The sequence below is a fragment of the Aplidium turbinatum genome, chromosome 4, assembly GCF_918807975.1.
Source record: "Aplidium turbinatum chromosome 4, kaAplTurb1.1, whole genome shotgun sequence".
NCBI classification, from domain to species: domain Eukaryota; kingdom Metazoa; phylum Chordata; class Ascidiacea; order Aplousobranchia; family Polyclinidae; genus Aplidium; species Aplidium turbinatum.
The window spans coordinates 9,968,030-9,989,590 of NC_137475.1; the positions used below are offsets into that span (position 1 = coordinate 9,968,030).

At 37.9% G+C, this 21,561-nt stretch overlaps 1 protein-coding gene across 1 annotated transcript; it reads left to right on the forward strand.

The window, feature by feature from the left end:
- The first annotated feature begins 273 nt into the window (after window positions 1-273).
- Window positions 274-21,210, forward strand: LOC145769359 (protocadherin beta-16-like). The gene is made up of 19 exons (XM_082580973.1): window positions 274-360; window positions 971-1,209; window positions 4,054-4,231; window positions 5,851-5,967; window positions 6,254-6,387; window positions 6,917-7,119; window positions 7,667-7,812; window positions 8,135-8,275; window positions 8,878-8,998; window positions 9,427-9,604; window positions 9,860-10,021; window positions 10,414-10,590; window positions 11,525-11,719; window positions 12,259-12,492; window positions 13,119-13,258; window positions 13,479-13,611; window positions 14,100-14,163; window positions 15,555-15,689; window positions 20,645-21,210. Exons 1-19 carry the CDS (start codon window positions 297-299, stop codon window positions 21,073-21,075), a joined length of 3,192 nt encoding a protein of 1,063 aa, XP_082437099.1. The 5' UTR covers window positions 274-296; the 3' UTR covers window positions 21,076-21,210.
- Window positions 21,211-21,561: the final 351 nt, after the last annotated feature.

Here is a 21,561-nt window from a genome sequence, read left to right on the forward strand (position 1 = left end):
CAAATTGTTATATTAAAAATTTTAAAGGTTTTCTTTCCAAAAAGGTTAGGAGGATTATACCGTGACTTACCATATTTTTGCATTATTCTGTTCTTTTTTAATTTTATTATTAGATTGTCATTTGCAATGGCGAACACTCTATTGACAATTGCTTAGGGAGTTCACAGATACCGTTAATTTTTAATACTTTGTAGGTGTTCATTGTTCATATGCCAAGGTGATTAATGTAAATGGTTTAAACAATGCATTTTCAAATTACTTACTCCATTTCACTGCTGACATTGTTCTGCATCGTAATGTTTTTGTTAAAGTCAGTAGAAGGGATTATTGTAGTGCGCATGGCAGAAGAGCAACCTATCGGTAAGTAGCAAAATATTGTAAAATTACGTATATACAATACACTCTGTTGTCTTATCACGCCACATCACTACGGGATTGATCTCGCATCTTATTGTTCATCTAGCAAAATCTGATTACTGCAGCCTCTGAGAAAATAACGTTGGTCCGGTAGCAAAAAGAAGCACAGTGCCACCAAACAATAAACGTTTAATGAAAACAAGAGGACTCTAAAAAATATGGGACGTCCGTTTAGTTTTGACTCCCTGGAAAGATGACGGCCCTTTAAAATGATTCCTGGATTCAAAAAGTATTTTCAAAGCCACTGGCTATTATTATGGGTTTATGGGCACTGATTATGTCTAAGTCAGTCTGATAAAAATAATTTTTGTTGGCTGGTGGACCTCAAACAAAATCATTGACTTGCCAGTCTTTATCGAACTACAGTAGGCTGTGATGTGATAACTTAAAATGTTTTTCTACGTTTAACGTTTCCGTGTATGCGTTGTACTGTAATATGTAATCTTACAAATGAATTAGTCAGTCGGTTGCTTTCATAAACAATTGCATGGCAGGGAGACTATGTGAACTTCTTTAATTTTGTTTATGTGTTAAAGAGAAGTATCCTTCACAGGTACACCTCTTGCCAACCTTCGAAATTCTCTTGATGTTTCAATCAGCAAACACCCGGAAGTTGAATTCAAGATACTCCAGCAGCACTTAACGCTAGTTCGAACTTCGCCCAGAATCTCATCTGCTTCGCCATCAACGTGGGTGACGGTCGGCACCACGTCTGGAATTCTGCGGCAAAACGAGAGGGTGGATAGGGAGACATTGTGTGGAGATGTCCGAGATTGCTATATCGAAGTCAAGGTACGCAGTGCCAGCAATTTTGCTCATCTAAGTTGCATAAACTTTCCTGTTAGGTACTTGTCCACAATTACTCATAATAATTGGCTAAAGTAGTAACGCGTTGAACATGTTAAGCTGAAGTTGTCTTTCAGGTAAAGTTGGTGGACAATTTCATGTATTGATTCCAAGCAGCAAGCTATACGAAATATACTGTATATGAACAAATGTTCTGCATACTTTGTGACACAAGAATAAGTTGAGAAGTTAACATAAAAGTCTTCCATACGATTTTAAGACTAGTAGTATCATGCGATGCAGAGCGTTGGTCGTGAACTAAAAAAAAACAGAAAAAGCACCTCTTTGAAACAAAAATCTCGAGCCGGATAAATGTATGGTTAGTTAGTTGTTGTACTGAACATCACTTTATAAGGATCCTCTAGTTCGTCTGAACTAGTGGGGCCGAGTATCTTGGTTTACCACTTTAGATTTACCATGTTTTGGGACTATACTAGGATCATGTAAAATGGCGTGAATGGCGACTGCGTTGTTGAGCAGCGGACAAACCATAATTTTGGTTTCAAAATGAACAGTAAGCGTAAGATATAATCAGATGGGCTGTGTTGTTGGATGGACAGCATTTATAAAGACCAGGTTTTGCTAGTGGCAGTCGGACTGCAACCAGGCCAAGTCTCATGACCGAATCAAATGGAGCATTAGATCTAAAGCTGCTTGAATTTGTCGCCAAAGCAACTGTGACCAGCTTTAAAAACGTCTTCAGAGACTTAGGCCTATCTAATTTAGAAGTAGCCATGTTGTAGCCCCGATGCTACTTTAAGCGTTTCCTCAAGTCTCAGAGTCTTCGGAAAGACAATCTCCTCCGGCTCTGATCACTGCTGAGCATGAAACTTTAAAATTGATTTTACAATCTTTTGTTGTTATCTGAGAAAAAACAATTCAGGCTTGACAGGCAAGATAACTAACTCAAGATGTCCTATTAAGGGCAATAAATGTTAAATTGTGTGAAGTTGTTGCTAAATTCATTGTTCCAAGATTAAATATGCGTTGTTGATAATTGCAAATAGATGATAAATGGTTGAAATCTTGACAGTGCGTGATTGCACCGAAACATCCGTCAAATTTTTTTTTTGCATTTTTACATCGTAAATTACTCATCTTGTATTTGTTAAAAAAAGAGCAGTAACAGACTTTTAGTTACTCATAGACCCAGAATGAAATAATATCAAACTGTTTTAACAATTTCACAAAATTTTTTGCTTTTATAGTTGCAAAAAAATTGTACAAAATACAGTATATGAAATTTTTCCTGTGTTTTAATAACGATATATATGTGGCCAAAAAATAAAAAACACTAATATGACTTATTTTAGGCAGACAATTAAACGTTTTACCAAATAGTCACCCCTTTGTTTTGGTAGAAAATTAACAAATGCTTAACCCGAAGTCTAGAGTTACGTTCTATGAGTAAGCCTTATGAAATGGCTAGTGTCGAAGAAAACATTGACTGTTGCAATTCTAGATCTGTATTGGGCTGTAAACCACGAGGTATCAAATTATTCTAATCCAAGCTAGCAATCTGAAAAATATTTAGAAAGGCAAAGGTTAAAAATCTGTTGAAGCGATTGATGTGCGTAACCACAGTATTCCCAAAAAAGGTGGTCCATGTTTGCTGCAGTTTTTTTGTTCATGTGATGTGGAGTAACGTCGGAGATTTATCTGACGTTTCTGATTTTGAACCAGGCAGTGTAGTTGTTGGGTAAGACAGTTTTTACAACATGCCAAATCGTTGATTGAATAGCGCTCCAGAAATTGTACATTTGTACAAGACAAAAAGAAAACATTTAGCGCTACTGCATATAAGCTTCTGCAAAATAAAAACTTTTTTATAAAAGCAATGAATATCGTGGGTTAACCCTCGTGTCGAGGGCGTATTCTTTTACCAGTCTGAATTTGCAATGTTTTTTTCGAACTACATCTAGAGAAGTTATTGAAAGCAGCCAGTCTATGATCTTCATGGTCCAAGACGTCCAAAAGTTTTGCTCAATTTGTTGGATGAAGTACCGCAGACGATATCATGCAATGATTATAATATGGTTCGCAGTTTGTTCTTAAGCTCTATTTGCTGTAAAAAGATGACGTTGTGCGAAAACAGTTGAGACACTTCCACGTCTCTCTCGGTAGGTGCAGGCAGATGGATCGGGGTCGGAGGTGAAGGAATAGGGGTGTTTGCGAGTTGTGTTTACTATCCACTCCGCTTTGCATTTATGGTTCGTCCAAGCAGTAGCGGAAATATTTTGTTTGTCAGACTCGTTGAGCAGTAAGTACGAATGAATGTCTCGATCTCTGTCAACGACAGAGCACATGGATTTAGAGTGGAGGAAGTGGTCCGGTTTCAGTTCTGTTAGTCTGAAAGAATGATGTTTATGCTACGGAACTCAATCGGTCATAATTAACTTTTAATCTTTGTCTTCAACCACTGGGCATTAATCCTGATTTGACAAAAATATTTAATAAATGCTAACTAAACGATTCTTTAAACAATGTTAAAAACAAAAATCTTCTTTTTCTGGTTCGCATATTCATCATCTTACTCTACTGTACTATTGCACCACTGCTTAGTGCTTAAAGACAATTCAAAGAGTATGCATTTGTGTGTGTTAATATAGAGAGATACTATTCACCAGGCATTTTATTTATGTATTATTGTATATTTGTATATACAATAATATGTTTGTGTATATATTGTGAGATTTTTACTTTTATGTACGAATATCAAGCTCAATTACAATACAATACTTCTTCAGTAGATTTCGCAGCATAATATTTCAAGTCATCAATTTGTTTCAGATTGTTTTGCTTCCACAACGCAATTTTCGATTTGAAACGTTACATTTGCGCATAATTGACATCAACGACAATTCTCCGTCGTTTCCTTCTGCAATAATCGACATATCTGTTTCTGAAACAACAAAAGTTGGTGCCAAAATTGACTTGGACAACTATCAAGCCACAGATCCTGATCTAGGTAGGCATACGGATTTTAGTGAAGTTGTTTATGCAAAAATATACCATTAGCCTATATGCGATAGCGAAAAATACAGCTCAAATCTTCACAAGAACTTAAAAGACAACTTAAAATTAAGTTAACAACTATCTAAAAATTGAATGAGGCTGTTCATCAGGCATTAAATTTATTTATTTATTTTGTTTTGCCATGCTAGACAGGTAGTCACTACCTGGTCTAGGCCCCTGAAGAAGTCAGTCGTGTCTGATTGACGAAACGTCGGAATAAAAGCAGATTATCACTGTATATAGTTTAGCTTAATTTGCACCAGTAGAACGTCTCATATTTAATTAACAACTATCTGCTGTATTAATTGTGTTGGTGCTCAACTATCACTGTCTAAATCAGTGGTTCTCAACCGGGGGTCCGCGGACCCCAAAGGGTCTGCTAAGCGATTTCAGGGGGTCCGTGAAAGTTTCCAAATTTGCAGCATGATTGATAAATTACAAAATTTAAAAACTGGTTGGTTGTGGGCTACTTTATTTGTGCATTACCGTGAGTTTCCAACTGTACTTCCTAACGAACTATTGCGATGTCCTTTGAACTTTTAAAAGACATTGCACAAAGGATTGGTTTCTTAACTAAAAAAATATCATATAAATGAATGTTCAACTTAATTCTTTTGAGACAGCAGTCTATTGATCAATGCTTAACTTGCAGTAGAAATGCAAACGTTTGTCCCCAATCTATCACCACTCACAGTTTTGCAATGACAAAGACTATTACAAATTAAAATTGATTAGAAATGAAAAAAGAGAGAAATTGTTTGTAACGGTCGCAAAAATTCTATTGATTTTTGATAAAATTTATAGAAAAACATTAAACCAACATAATTATAGATTACTGATTTTTGATGCAGCGTGCCAACATAAAGCTCATAACATAATTTCGTCAATGTCATCAATCGTCATAAGTGCTTCGCGAGTTCAGCAAATTTTTCTAAGTGTGTCGTTTTGAAACTTATGAAACATTTGATTCCATTATAGGAGAAAAAATATACCAAAATTTCAGATAAAAATTTTGTAAGGGTCCGCGACCGCTCCTAAGGTACCAAGAGGGGTCCTCCAAAACAAAAAGTTTGAGAACCACTGGTCTAAATAATTACCCTTTGAATGTCAAAAAATGTGGTTGCATTCTGTGATAGGAACGCGTGCAATCTTTAACAATCACGATATTTTGCGGCTTTGCAAACACTACATGGTATGCTTGAAGGGAGATGGGAAGACTGGCTTTTTCATCTTCCAGTTCATTATTCAAATTCTTCAATTTTTGTTGATAAGCCTGGGTAGGACAAATAAGCAATACCAGCAAGGCTGGGTAGGACAAACAAGCAATACCAGCAAGGCTGGGTAGGACAAACAAGCAATACCAGCAAGGCTTTTTCTTTTCTTGCATTCAATCAAGCTTGTCAAACTGCAAAAGAATACCGTGTACAAGATTATTTCTCAATTTACAACTTTTCGAAATAGGAAAAAGATTTGATAAAGGCATTGTCATTTGATAAGAAAATGCCACAGCTGGGCACTTTAAGTTGCATATAACTAACTTAATGGGAGATAGCTAATTTTTTTTTTTTTTAGGAAACAATTCAATTATATCTTACTCTCTATCGCCGTCCAGCGATCATTTTGATATTTTCCTATTTTGGGATGAAAATCAAAATCCACATCTTCGTCTAGTTATATCACAACTGTTAGGTAAGTAGAACAGGGAATAATTTAGTTAATTCGTTATCAACTTGCTTAAATTTATAGAGTTTTACCTTCAACAAAAGATGCTGGATATGGGGTACAGCAGACCTAACAACCAATATTATACATTTGTTTCTGTAACCAAGGCTCAATTGAAAAACTCTTCACAGCATCGTTTGAGCTCGGTTTTCTTCAAGTAATTACTACTTATGTGAAATTTAAAATTAATTTTAAAACGAGATGTGTAGCTGCATGCGATCTTAACGCAACTTGAGCAAATGTTTGCTTGCAGATTACGAGCAAGTTAGAGTACACAGGGTTACAATACGAGCAACGGACATGGGAAACCCGTCCCTTTACAAAGACGCCGAGTTAAGAGTCAACGTCATTGATGAAAATGACAACTCACCTGTGTTTGAGAAACAAGTAAAAAAATTAAGATATAATAACACTTGCCTTGTAGATTGCGCTGTGAATCAGAGTCATGCATCATATTGCCCCAGGCAGTCTTATGTTGGCCTATCTCAATTCTCTTGCAAAAATTCTATAACAATTTAACTTGAAATACAAATACTTTAGACTTATTAATAATTTTAAAACTTTTTTGCAATAACTAGGATAAATCTAGACTTAAGCATCACATTTCTGCTTCTGCAGCGTATACATGCAGCTTGTTTTTCCTAATAATGAAACCGACAGGTCTACCAAAGAAACTATTCAGACATTCGATGATTCGTATCAAAATGATATTGATCAATACTCAATGTGACTCACGTCAATAAATAGTAATAGGACTTGACTTTAAGGTTAGATAGTAAAACAAATATGTTTTAAAGTACAGTATGAAGAATATTAAAAATAAGGTAATATATGGCTTTGTTGGGACATCTTGTTGCAAACAAAAATATTTTTGATACCGTACAGAAAAAAGAACCACTATTTTTTATGTTTAAAGATATACCAAGTCACCGTGAAGGAAACACTCCAAACTGGCCAAGATATTGCATTGGTTCGAGCTGTGGACAGAGACAGCGGACGTAGGGGCAACGTTTACTATTCAATTCAAAACAGCGGAGAAAGAAGTTATCCAGTCGTGATTAACAACGTCACTGGAGCCGTGAGACTTCGTGAAAAACTTGATCATAAACGTCATGACGGGTAATCATATGAGTATACTGTATAACCACGTTTAATTGTATTATCTTTTAGGATATCACTTTAGTTTTTGAGAAATTTAAACTTCTTGCTTATTTTTTTCCTTTTAAATAACTTTAAGCGTCACTCTATTACGCTTTAGTAGTGTAATACTTTTGTGGCCACTCACATGTCGAAGCTGGGGTTGCCAACGCTAAAGGACAGCGACAAGTTTTGCACCTTGTGAAAGATGCAAGCCATGGAACATGATATTTTACCAGAAATTTTGAAACAATCAACTTGGAACCTCCTAAAACTGCTGGCGGAGACAGTTGTTTCCTTGCCGCCCTTAGTAATGCCTCTGGTCGCACGTGTAGTTAATACGACGTTAATCATCATTCAACCTAGGCTAACATTGCCAATTTATTTTGGCTTATCATAGGCCTATTGTGCAACTAAATAAATTTGGCATGACACAATTATTGGTTTTACACCGCCATTGAATCAAATTTAAAACATACCAACGTCTTGTAAATAATTGTCGAATCGTTTTTCGTTTTATCATCTTCAGGATGCAAGTGCTTGTGGAAGCTCATGATGGAGATCCAGATAAACCAAATCGAGGAACAACCATCCTCTTTTTCCATGTTTACGATGTAAATGACAACGCTCCAGTGATCACCATCAACTACATCGTACTTAGCCAAGATGATACTGGTAGGCTAGCTGCCACTACTGTGCGGTACAGCAGGCTATGTGGTGGAGGAATATTGTTTTTGGGAAGACTATGTTGTTTTTTCAACCTTGCATTTGTGTAAAATGACACATAACACATAAATACATCGATTGCTTTACAATTTATGTTTTTTATTTATAAAAAAACGAAAAACTAAGAGTGAGCACTACTCTAAATCTATCTTCTTATTTGCTAGTCGTAAATTTTGCGTAAGCATATATTCAGTATGACGTAAAAGAATGTTGTTGCAATCAAATTATCCTAAGCTCGTTTTTAAATACTGTAACTTGTAATATATTTTAGTTTACGTCATGGAAGGTCAACCAGCTGACACGTACATTGCTCACGTGGCCGCTGCTGACGCAGATCAGGGGGAGAATGGAGAAGTTACCCTAAGCGTTGCCACGATAGTTCCTGGGACCCAAAGTGTCGGAAATGTTACTGGTATGACAGATGACTAATTGTATAAAAAATATAAACAATTATACTAACTCCCTTTTTTTCCTATTGACAAGACATAAACAACATTTTCCTGAATGTGCTTTGTAAAATGAAGTGTAGTTTTATTTGCAATTGCATTTGTATTTGAAGTGTAGTGTATTTGCAATCTTTCGTGGTTTGTTTGCTCTATAACTAAACTTATAAATGACGTATTATCTATGCACAGTCTGTGCAGCAGCTGTATGTAGTGGCTTGTGAAAGATTTCAGGTTGGCTGAAAACAGTCCTTGTGCATCATTTCGTGTCCCTGACTGCAAGATATAAATGAACGATGTTTTCTTCTTTCCATTAAATATCAATTTCGGAAGTTTATAACAATTCGTATTTTTTTTTTATTACAATTATGTAGCGGTATAGTTGAAGGACAGTCCTAATTTGTGTTCATAGAATGACCGCCAATTAAATCTCTGTGTCGACAAAATGTTGGTAGAAATATGGGTAAGAGTTAAACTTAAGAATAACTCAAATATTTCTTGGTTTTAACGGTCGTTCGATGTTCGTAAAAATTAAACGCCTGCTCTTTGCTTATTATTCATTCTCTAACAGAACTCCGCTATTTCTACATCACTGATGACAACCTACTGGCGACAAAAATAAAGTTAGACCGAGAAAAGAGAAGCCATTATGACGTCATCATATCAGCAACTGATAATGGCAAGCCAGCATTGTAAGTCATTAATTTGCTTGGTGTTAATGAAATTTTCTTCTGTTTCTTGTTTTACTGTAGGACAATACACACTTTAGGAGAGATGTTTGCATTTATACATCTGAAATGTTCTGTTGAAAGACTTTGCTTAGCCTAAGCCTATTTGGCACAGAAAGCTGTGCAATTTTTATCAGTACGTATAAGAAAGTTTATTTGACCTATATTTTTACACAAAATGTTTGTTTAAAGATTTTATAATTGTTGCTTCGGTTCATCCAAAAAGGTAGAAACGCTTTTTACTCCTAGCTGTATAGATTTCAATTTTCTGTCCACAGCCAAACTTATGGTTGCGAGTTTAAGGAACCGTTTCGATCGATTTGTCTTTTTTAAAATCAAGCCAATATCAATTTTAAAATTTAGTTCTATAAAAAAAAATCTTTTTTTTGCAGAACCACAACAAGGAATGTAAGAATTGTGGTCTTAGATGTGAACGAATTTGCACCAGAATTCGAACATGCTGACTTTGAGTTTCAATTCCCGGAAAACAAGAAAGTCGGTTCTCAAATCGCTATAGCGAAAGCAATAGACCGAGACTCAGACAACAGTCCAGCTTGGAGGCTTTCCAACGTTAGTATCATCAATAATCATATAACAATCACTTTATGATTCTGTGCAAGGTAACAAATGGTTAACTACCACCACCCTCTTCTCTTGAACAACGCCACAAGTTAAGTACCGTATCCGTATGAGATAAATACAAGGTCCAGATCTAAATCTTAACAAACTGTGGATCAAAAAATACGATTAAATTTTAGAAAATCAATTTATGAAAACTGCCACAACTCTTTCAAAATCATGACAAACTACTTTTGCTTGAGGTAGAACGACGAAATCGAGCCGTCACAAAATGGTGACGTCACATATGGACTAAATCTGGAAATTGATGACGGCAAAAGTGACGACATTCCTGTATCCATAGACCCGATCAGCGGAAAAATTACCTTGATTCGATCACTTGACTACGAAACAAGAAAATCTTGGGTGGTAAGACATGATAAAGTACATGAGATAGACAGAAATTATTGCTCATTTAATCAGTCATCATCATCGGCGTCGGCTACCGGGATTTTCCACAACGGTCGATCATCCATTGTTCTTATTAAGCTTGCAAAATCCTGCTTTCTCCGTGTTGAAAGATTCTTAAAATTTTCGAAACGTGGACACCCCAGGTGTCTCTAACCAGGAAGCTCCCTCCCCGACAGGAGTTCTTATGTGCTTGTGGTCGAGCCAAGTTTGAACATTGTGTCGAGCCAAACTCGTAACGGTCGATGTTTCTTTTTTGCAGGAAAATTCCACCATCAACAATAAGATGTTTCTAAATTGAATTTACTAAATTTAGCACAAATTCCTGATCTTGACTTTGTATTGTTTTTTAGTTTGTCATCACTGCAAGAGATAATGGCCGTCCGGTGGCGCTGCAGAGCACATGCAAGATGACAATCGACGTTGGAAATGTCAACGACAACAAACCAACTTTCGTGCACCCGAGCGTAGACAATACAACGGTGTACGCAAGCACAGTCATGTCCTCTGAAGTCTTCATAACCATCGAGGTAATCTCGCGAAAGCGCAACCAATACACACTTTGTTTCTGCAAACAACAATCTCATGACATGAAAATAAAAAATAATCTTAGAGTTTACTAAATACTTTTAAGTGTTGAAGGTTACGTTCCAGCAATAGCATTGCCCAGTGATGTACGCGTATACAAAAAATATTGACGCCGTCAGCGTAAACGCAAACGTTCGAAAAACCATACGCCGTATGCGTCAACGTAACTTGTCAAAAAAGTTGGCGGCGTCAGCATCAGCGCATACACTAGCGTAAACTTATTTTGTTTGATAGGTGCCAAACATTCACACGGTATAAACCACTCGAAACAAACAAGTTTTATTTTGAATTTTCACAAAGAAACACAAGCATCTGAAAGTGTTCATCTGACGTTTTGCTGCGTTTTGGTTCCAATATTTCTTTGCCCATTGAAAACATTCTTTCAACTGCAGCGCTGGAAAGTATTGGCGTGTTGTAGCGAAAAAAATACAATAAAAAGTATGCGTTGACGCTATGCGCTAAAAAACCACGAAAACTTTACGGCGTAGCCTCAAGCGCAATCTATCCAAAAAAAGTGGTCGTAAGCGTTAGCGTAAACAAGAAGTCTACGCCGCAAGTCTGCGGCGTAGAATTTGCGGCGTATAAGTACATCTCTGGCATTGCCCCAAGTTTGGCAGTCAGAATGAACTAAAATAAAAAAGTATTTTTTCTGTAATCCGTGTGACCTGAAGTAATAGTATCAGGTTGCTGCAACGTACTACGACCGCGCCAATTCTCTTCCAACTTAATAACTTATTTCGGTTACATGCACATTTTAACGTTCGTGTTTTGTCGCTTCTACCTTTTTTCGACCTGTGACCATGTTTTATGTAGGCTAGTTATCACCACTATAATGTCAATACCACATCTTAAAGTGGATTTATTGCTTGCTTGCAGGCAGTTGATTTTGGAGTGGATGAAGACACAGAACTAATGTATTCGTTCAGATTACTCAAAAAGAACGGGTTTTATCTTGATTACGAAAAGTATAATAGTCTATTTCACCTGGACAGAACAACAGGAGAATTTGCTTTGAAAACAGCCAGTTATTCTGAGAAAGAGATATTGGGAACGTATTCAGCCGCCATATATGTAAGTCTAAGGCTCGGTTAAAGTTTTCAAATTGGCAAATCAATGTTTTTTAACATTGAAAATTCAATTGAAATATAGAATAAACCACTATTTGTACTGGAAGCAAAAGCGGTTCGGTTTTCAAAACTTTTGCTGGATCAAAGGGTTAGCTTTTAGCATTTTGAGCTTTCTTCACAATATAGATTTTAACGACCTGTTTTAGCTGCATTCGCCTGTTTATTTTGAGCTTTATTTGTGTCCATTTAAAGTTAAGTTATCACCTGTAATTGCTTTGTTACATGTGTTCTTATTTTGCTCCAACGGGTTAGCCTACTCTAAAACTCTAAACCATTATTTTTAATGCACCTGGACAAAAGATGGCATGCAACTTGCAACCTATGGTCGTTAAATTACGTTGCTTCTCTGTTGAAATATTGACATGAAGCAAAAGTATTGAAGTGTTTAATGGTTGCTTCATAGTCAAATATTTTACTCTATCCAGCCTCCATCTTTTTTCATCAATTAACCAAAATGAACAAATGACTTTTGGAATACTGTAGGCTGTGGATTCAGGGAATCCTCCTCTGCAAACATCTATGACGTTGTTTATCAACGTCATAAATACGAAGCCTCCCACCGAACCACGTACGCAAGGAGAAGATGACGTCAAGACGTCTTCAACTCTAATTTTCATTGGAGTAGGAATTGGAGGGTTGCTGATCTTAGTCATTGTAATATTTGCAGCTGTTTTCTGCGCTCGCAGAAAAAGAAACAGAAAAGCCGTCAAGAACGATGTACGTAGAAACAATGCCAATGTTTTATAGATTTTGGAGTGAGTTTGATTGTGTTAAGTTCGTTACTACATATTAAAGGTTAGGCCACATGCTTTCCTATACAAAATGTCACTCTGAAAAATCATTAAAAAAAATGTTGAATGATGCATAATGATAATATTATTACTTATTGTTGTTATTATTATTTTTGCTAGTAATTCAAATATAGTGATGCCACACACGTCTCAACAGGATGGTTGTAAGTTGTGGCACTTAAAACGCCCCTTTAGTTACGCTACTTAATTGCTTTACTGGGAAAATTTTTGACGTACGATATCAGTAAAGGGGGGTCCAGTGAGGCTTGTCTAGCAATGCCTACGTTTCCTAGTCTCCAACTACGCCCTAGGCAAGACAGAATTGATTGTTTTTTAATTTTTATTCTTGAACTGACAAAGCCTCTGATAGGTTATTCTCTGGCGTTTCGCATACTTGCAGAGGCTTTGAACCATTTCTGCAGACCCGATTACCGAGATTGCAAGAGTGAAGTTGTCAGTTTAAAAGTCCTGATTGTAATAAGACGCCCAATGTGTGCCGCAATTATTTGATTTGTTTGAGCTTTTGTGAAAATTAAGACAATAGTTTATCAGGAACATGATGAAGCATCACAATCTCTTTCCGCAACTACACCATCTGACGGTGAACCTGTACTCACTGTTCGAACGCGAGGTGTCGTTTCTTCCTCTAATTCCCAGCAACAACAAGAGGAAACATGTTGCCATCATGCATAGTAGGACATATTTTTTCAATTATATGTATTGAAAATGGTATAACGTTGTCGAATCTAGGCTTATTCTCATAGGCTGAAAATTTTTGGATCAAGTAAACAGAAAAGCAAGAAAGCCAATCTTCGTATCTATTTTTATTATTCCTTATAAAATGATCACAAAATAAATTTGCTTTCAAAGTCTTGAATCAGAACATTACGTTCATATTTTGTTATTTTTCAGCAACACATCGTCTACGCAGCGTACAAGTCTAAGCAACATGCTAGAAGGTTCTTGCCAGAATTGTGATTTTCCAAAATCTCCAAAAGGAATGCAAAAATTTATCGAAAAACAACAAGCTGAAATCAATTGCACAGTGAGCATATTTTATGAAATCTGTTCGTCAAGGAACGAATATTCGGCCAATATCGCAAAGGAACATATTTTTCCAAAGGGGCTCATTACCTATTATAGGCCTATGATGACAATTTGGCCAATGCAGCCTAACACAAAAATAAAAGCTAAGCGATTTTTTAGCTTGTCAATGTGCCTGTTTATTTCCATTAACTGCTCGTAGCCTACAGAGTCGTTGAGAGGTTAGTTTAGGTCCTGAACCAATGAGATACTTTCGCCCCAAATCAAGACGCGTTTAGGGGAAAAAGCATTATATTTAAAAATTAAGTAAACCAGGATTGTTTCAAGCTTTCAGGCTACCTGGAAAGGTTTCGAGCCCCGAGAATAACAAAGTAACTTTTGTTAACGTTGCTGATGATGCATGATCATTTTCCCCAATTAAATACTTTTATCTTTTTTGAATATCTAGTGCGGATTAAAATTAAACATATGCTTTGTATTTTTTTTCAGTCCCTTTCAACCACCTGTGCTTCATGGACACAAGAGCCGTTGACCTCTTTAAACTTATCTCCAGGTATGACGCAATTAATTATATCACCGTCAAGCTGAAAAGCTTCTTTTGATGCTTCTTGTAATTTCACATACGGCAGTTGAATAGAGATTTGAACCACTGACGTAGTCTCGGCCGTCGCAGTTGACATTTTGAGATTTTTGCTTGAAATACAGTCTATAGCTTTCATTTAACAATAATATTCTTTTTATCACCATTCGAGAGAAGGTTATCATTTACATGCGATGCTCAAATGTTTTGCCCTAGACCTGTGATCTAAGATTGCGATAACTCAGTTGGTTAAGTACCCGACTTAAAGAACGAAGCAACTGCAAGATCACGGGGCCTGGTTCGGCTCTCCGATGTGCGTTTGAGCAACGCATTTTTAGAACTGCTCTCCATTCAGCGGTATTTAGTGGATTTAATGATTTACAGACAACAACACTTCAACAATCAGAATCTTCACTCTGTCAATCTCGGTAACCGGCCCTGCCTCAGTGGTTCAAAGCCTCTACAAGTATGCAAAACTGCCAAATGCGAAACTGCTAAAAAAAAATTTCTCAATCCGAGGATGAAGACTCGATCAATCTTGATTTTATTGAAAGCAAAACTGTAACAAGCCTTGCTGTTCATTTTTTAATTCATTTTTACAAGAAGTCTTGAAGTGTACATCAGCACTTAGTAAATAATAATAGATACTCACACAACATAGCTATATTATGTTTATTTATTAATCTACGATACTCTTAAATTGAGATGGCGCAACGGATAAGGTGTTGTTGGCTTTACAATTATGCAATTCTGGTTCGACTCCCGACTTCAGCTGGTTGTTGAAAACACCGCTCATCTCCACCTAGGGCGTATTAATCAATTGGGTGGGCATAATTTCTGCGTGAAAGGCGGCCGAGAGAAAGGAACTGGCCACCCTACGCTCTTTAGTGCCGAAGGTGTAGTAGGCTACAATGAGAACCTTATCTTCTTATGTCATACCCAACACTTGAATCAAGTATGGGACCACCTTACTCTTAAATTTGTCTCTTCCACACAGGGCCGGATTTAGCTGATGGGGGCCCGGAGCACTTTTAGATCGGGGGACCCCCGTGCAAAAACCACCTTTACGTCTACAGTATAGCATTTATCCAGCACTGCACAGCTTTTTGCAGAAACTTCAAAGGCTGAAACAAAAAATAACACAAAATCACATCTTTTCCACGTCAGGGGCCCTTTCAAAAGGGGGGCCCGGGGCACCTGCACCCTCCCTAAATCCGGGCCTGCCTACATAGCTTACTAAGAAAAATATTTGTTGCAATTTAGCTCAAAATCAAACATTTTCTAGGGTCATTCGTAAGAGATCATTTTATAGACGATTGATCGCTACTTTATGATAGTAACATCAAGTTTTTCTATGGTTTTAGATTGCTCTGAAGAAAAATTATTGCCCAGCCCTTCTTCAACTGAATGCCAAGGTACTACTCCAAACATGGGAGAGCACTGCACGGAAATGTGCAAGCGCTACGGACACAGCGATTCATGTTGGATGCCAGCAACAGGTAAATGTTTTTCTCGCATTTTCAATTTTTTTCTAGTCAGATACTCTTTTCATTGAACTTTTTTCCTTGAAACAATGCAGCTTTGTAGTCTGGTCAGTTATACACATTTCAGTGCAAACTTGGGTAGACATTTTTCACCTATATTTTCGAGTTCCTTAGGTGCAGTAGATGTAAAAGCCGTCTGGAGCCCGAAAATTTCGGGGGTGGAAGGTGCCCAAACGGCTGCTCCCACTTTTGGGGCTACAAGACAATGAAGCGCATGCAAGAAAATGTCAAAATGTTTTAAATTATAGCATGTGGGTAATCAATTCGGGGTATTTTGGCCCAAAAAACCGTTTGAAGGCACCTATTTTCATCTAAAATCATCACAAAGCCAGTTATTTACATTAAAATAGCGAAAAATTGCAAAAAAAAAAAAAAAAAACAGTCAAAAAGCACAATATTTTGCAAATAGTTAGTTGGTTACCGTACCGTATACAGTTGTTGTTTGTTTTACTCAATGAAATGATTTTCTTCAATGTCATGCTACACTACACACTGTCTCTTACAGGTGCAAAAACTAAGGTATTGCAACCCTAATTTTGCACATTGACAGGTGCCACATTTAGCCATCTTGCACTTGTAAGTCTTCGTCAGTCTTTCCAAATGTTGTGCTCTTGCATCTTTTGTCCACCGAATGCTCAGCTCATTCTGCCATTTAACCCAACCCCAATGTTCAACAGATGGACAAACAGACTGATTTATAATGTTTCCCCATATCCATCCTGCCTGATAAGCTCTGCGATGAACATGTAGAGTCAGGGCATCAAGTGTAGGTGGAAGGTTTCTCAATTCATTCGATGATGATGAGACGAACAGCTCATACCGAAGTCGATTCAAGTTGGCCTCTTTTTTTGCATATGCAAATGGAAACAAAATCAGCAATATCTGACATGCTCTCAGTCAGACATGCTTCTGATGGTAGCCAGCTGAACCTTCGGAAAACTCTTGTAAGTTGTTCCACTTTAGAATATTGCTTCCACATATGAAACCAGCTGCGTTAAGAAATCTGGTAAAAGGAGCTTGTTGCATCTCCTCCTGTAAATGCATGAAAAAACAATATACCCAAGCAGACAGCTTCTCCTAAATGATTGTACGCAGCATTGATGGAGATGGTCTGCCTGTGTTTTCCGGAGCCTAAGTTGACAGTTAGTTGGGTGTTGACTGTTGGCATTCCAATCAATAAACTGCTTCATGAGAGTAAGGAGGATGATAATTACATCTGTATCCACATAGTGTTGACAAACCACTTCGCAACATATCCTTAATGTGGCAAACAATCCTGTTATCAGCCTCTTCTAAGGCAAGGTGATCACCATAGCTTGTATCATAATTGCAAAAATTGGCCCAAACACTACTCCCGCTAGTGATGCAAAAGCCTTTTTGCCATGACCATTGATGCTCTTGGCTGATGTCAGCAATAAGTTGATTTAATCTCATTTTGTTTGCCGAGTTTGTGAGATATGAGCCAGAAAAGGTTGGCGGCAGGAAACCCTTTTTTTTTCAAATTTGTTCTGGGCTAATGTCCGACCCACGTTGTTTCCTTGTAATGCTCTTTATGCTTAAGGCGTGGTATTGATCTGCAACCAAGTCAGTTCTGTTTGCACACAAGCTTTTCTCTCATGCTGGCTGTCTCATTTAAGACCATTAATGCAACTTCCTCAAATATAGAATTCTTTTCCACGGTAGCAGCTTTGGCTCGAATGATGACAGAAAGATCAACCACAAGCCCATCTGCCTTTTCTGGATAAGTGACTGACTTACTTGTCAAGCAATCAATGATCCGTGGAATGATTGTTGTCCGTCTTCATGTTCTGATACTTCACAAGCATTCTTTAAAAGTTTTTTCAAGCATACTGCTGTCACTTGCAAAGTGTATCTTGCTTTTTTAATGTGGCTCACATCACATACGGCATTGGCCAATTCGACAGTATGTAAAGCAGTCGAGTTGATAATCGTATCAAGACCAGTGCCTTTCAGCAGCTGTCCAACACAGAGTAGAGCTGTATGTTCAATATGCAATTCACCTAGGAAACAAAACTAATCGTCTTGGCTTGGACATAACCACTGTATCTGTTTCTTCATTGCGTACAGCGGTTGATCTGATCTTTGGCAATGCTCATAATGTGCAGTTGCAAATCCCAGCTATCACTCATGGTCAATTATTGGAAGAATGCTATTGATTGTTGTGATGTTTGCAGTTTGATCTCTTGTTTAGTTGAATGGTATGCAACCCATGAAGAAGGAGTACCGGTAGTCCGGTACTGTAATCTTCTTCCCTTTGCCTTGCAGTAATTGCTGACTGCATCCTTCAGCTTCAGCGGTCATCTTCTTCGCTGTTTTTTTGTTGGAGTACCAGTTGAATGTTCTCTTTAAATGATTCCTCAAAGTCATGCATAGTGTATTGGGGGCGTTATGCATGTTTAGGCAGATTTGCAAGTGATACATTGAGGAATGTATCAAGCGAACATGTGTAATTTGACTTCAGTTGGTGTAGCCTACCTAGTCTGGGGCCATGTCTGCATACTTTCTTCTGACCCGCTGTTTACTTTGATCATTATGCAATGGAAACTGCATGATTGAAACGGATGTTCCATGCAGGTGATGAGTTGCAGCAGAACTGGAGCTGTTTTGGTCGATGTTGTTATCAACTACCACAGTAAATACACCATGTCGAAGGGCAGTGGGCAATACTCTTCCACCTGATCTGCAGTAAAGGTCTTTTACTGTAATTGAGAGTTCTTCAATGAAGCGAAGAGTGCTATAGTAAGATAAGGTTATCCCATGATGGAACAAGGCTTGCATCAAGTCTTTAGGCCTAATGATAGAGTACAGCTTGATCGTAAGATTGCAGTTGATAAAACCAGCCTTGTCCTTTGTGCGTCCATGAGACAGCTGTGACTGAGTTGCAGGGGTGCGGCAGGGACGAGTGAAAGTTTTGGTGTTCTTCACAACCAACCCACAAATAGTTTGATTAGGCAAACAAATTTTGTCGTATTCTGGCTGCTTCTGACAAATTAGTGTAATCAGGAGGGTGAAATGATTGAAATGATGAAACAACGTTGACAACTGTTATTGCCCAGCCCTTCTTACACAATTACACTTGAAGCAAATCAGAACCACAAAACTGATAGCTTGTTTATTCTAACACTAATCAGTTTTGATAGCCTATTGGATAATTCTCACATTGCCTGGTTTGTACCAATATTCGATCAAACTAAATTCGCATCCCTTTCACTACCCAGGTTACTGTAAACTTGCCTCCCGCTTTCACGTACTGGCACGTAGCCAACACAAAAACGGTCATTTTATCCATACGGTTTTAGTGTTTTGGACAACTGTTGTCCATTATCTGGTTCAATGATTGTTTTGGGTTAAAACTGAGGGTCTGCTACTATTCGGTGAGTTCCCTATTCGGTGAGAGCCCGTTTCAGTGAGTCCGATTCGGTGATTTTTTGAAATTTTTTTTTTAAGTTATTGGGCACCGTAGCCTAATTATCATTGCCGCTTTTACATCGTTTTAACGTCGCTAAACGTTGAAATAAAATTCTAACTCTAACCCTTAAACCCTAACCCTTAAACCCTAACCCTAAAACGGCAATGATAATTAGGCTACGGTACCCGATAATTTAAAAAAAAATCACCGAATCGAACTCACCGAAACAGGCTCTCACCGAATAGGGAGCTCAACGAATCGGACTCACCGAAACGGGCCATTTCGTAAAACTGATGCTTCCAAACGATTTTTCAGACCAAATTACCCACAAACAAGTAGGCTACTCATATGCCATGTTAAAAAAATAAAACAATTTTTCTATATGCGCTCTAGCCATCACTACCCCCCAAAACGGGAGTGGCATTTTGGGGACCTTCCACCCCCGAAATTTTCGGGCTCCAGACGGATTTTGAGTCAAAAGTGTCTAAGGAACTTGAAAATGCATATGAAAAATATCTACCTAAATTTGCACAAAACAGCCCTAAAACATGCATAACTAACCAGACTATTGTAGCCTCTCTCAATGACTATCTCATTCAAAATTTTACGTTTACTTTGACTTCAAAATGTTTTGACTCCTTGAGGGCTGTCCATAAAGACGGCCACAGTCAAAGTAGAGGGGAGTTGCAAGTTGTAAACTTTTGTGGATAAGAGAGAAGGGGGGTTTTTCTGTGATTCGGACATCCAGTTAATAATACAAACAACAAATCGTTTTTCTAATCATTTGACCCCGCCTTGCCAACAGATTTTAGAACCAGGTTTCGCGTCTGATTGCGAAACCTAGAACGGTTCAAACACGTACAAAAGATTAACAATGTAGTAGGGATGTCCATTTCAGAATAACGGATCCCCCCTAGAACCGGTTCCAAATATACTGGCCAAATGGTTGTCGCTGCTGCGCCACGTTCTGTTTCTGATCACACAACCTTTTTGTTCGAAAATTTGATGCGTGTGTGCAAATTGAGAGGACTCTTCATCACACGACGAAAATGTTTTTTACGCTCACAGCAGCCATTGCAGAGTAAGCTTGATAATAGCATACACAAATATGTGGGTTTGCAACAGAGAATGTTGTGCATGCTGTTCTGCCAAGTTTAGGTATCCTCCATGACACGACATGTTAGCTTCCCGGAACATTCTTGTTAACCGAACAGGCGTTAAAACTGGGACCGTGCGGCTACACCGAGATATATGGCTATTAATGTAATGTTAAACTAATATCTGTAATGTTGTCCGCACGGACAAGGGAAATGGGGGTGTAACACAGTACGTAGATTTTGCGGAAATGGAGGAAGAGGGAATAATTTTTTGCAATTTTATGAGTACGTCTTTTATGGACAGCCCCTTAGCATCAGTTTGTTACTTGGAGATGAATGTTTAACTATTTCTATTGTTGTTTCTAAATACCTCAATTGTACAGAGCAAACTGCCTTGATCGCCCAACTCAGTCCCACCCATATACGGTCACCATGGCAACAAGTTCTTGATACTTCACGCAAAGACTCGGGTTGTTCAGTCGACACTGCGTCATCTGCGTTGTCCTATTACAAGATGACGAAATCAGATTCCAATCGTCATAATGACGTCTTCGTGTCAAACGAAATACCTTTGCCTGACGTGGTCGGAAAAACCCGAATAATAGTAAACAGCGATACGAGTTCGATGATGTCGTCAGCTACGTCATCGGGAGCGTCAGGATCACGTCATAGCAGCAGTCGCTTGTTACCATCACCACAACAAAAGTATGAAAACCTTTCTTCTTTGAAGAAATCAAACAATGAATGTGAAAACCCTGGTGCTATGCTCACAACGCGCAAACACACTTTGCCCAGTTTATCCACAGAGTGCTAATGTTGTTTTTTGAATACGTTTTGTGCTAATTTTTCATGAATTTCTTTTTATGTTTATCTAAAGAGCTCGAAGTACCTTATTATGACAATTCGTGTCGCTGTGTGGTTATTCATCCAAAAAATAAAAGGAAATTTTGTTTCAAAATCTTTTTTGCCATTTCTGTTCTTCAGCCAAGCTTTCCATAGAAAATTGTTAGCCACACAATATCAGGGGTGGGCTTGTAGCGCCACTACATTTATGCTGGAATAGCGGCGCTACTTCTTTCAATGCAGCGGTAGTGGAGAGGCGCTACATTTCTTTCAGTCGGACTCCCGGTACTTTTCAATTTAAAGTGAAAAAACTGACTCGTTTTTGAAGACTTTTTTTATGGAAACAATGCGTGAAAATATCAAGGCAGAGATCATTCGACTATTGCGGGAAACATCAAGCCACGTTGATACCGACAAGAGTGACACCAACACCTGTCATGACTATGAGAATGGATTT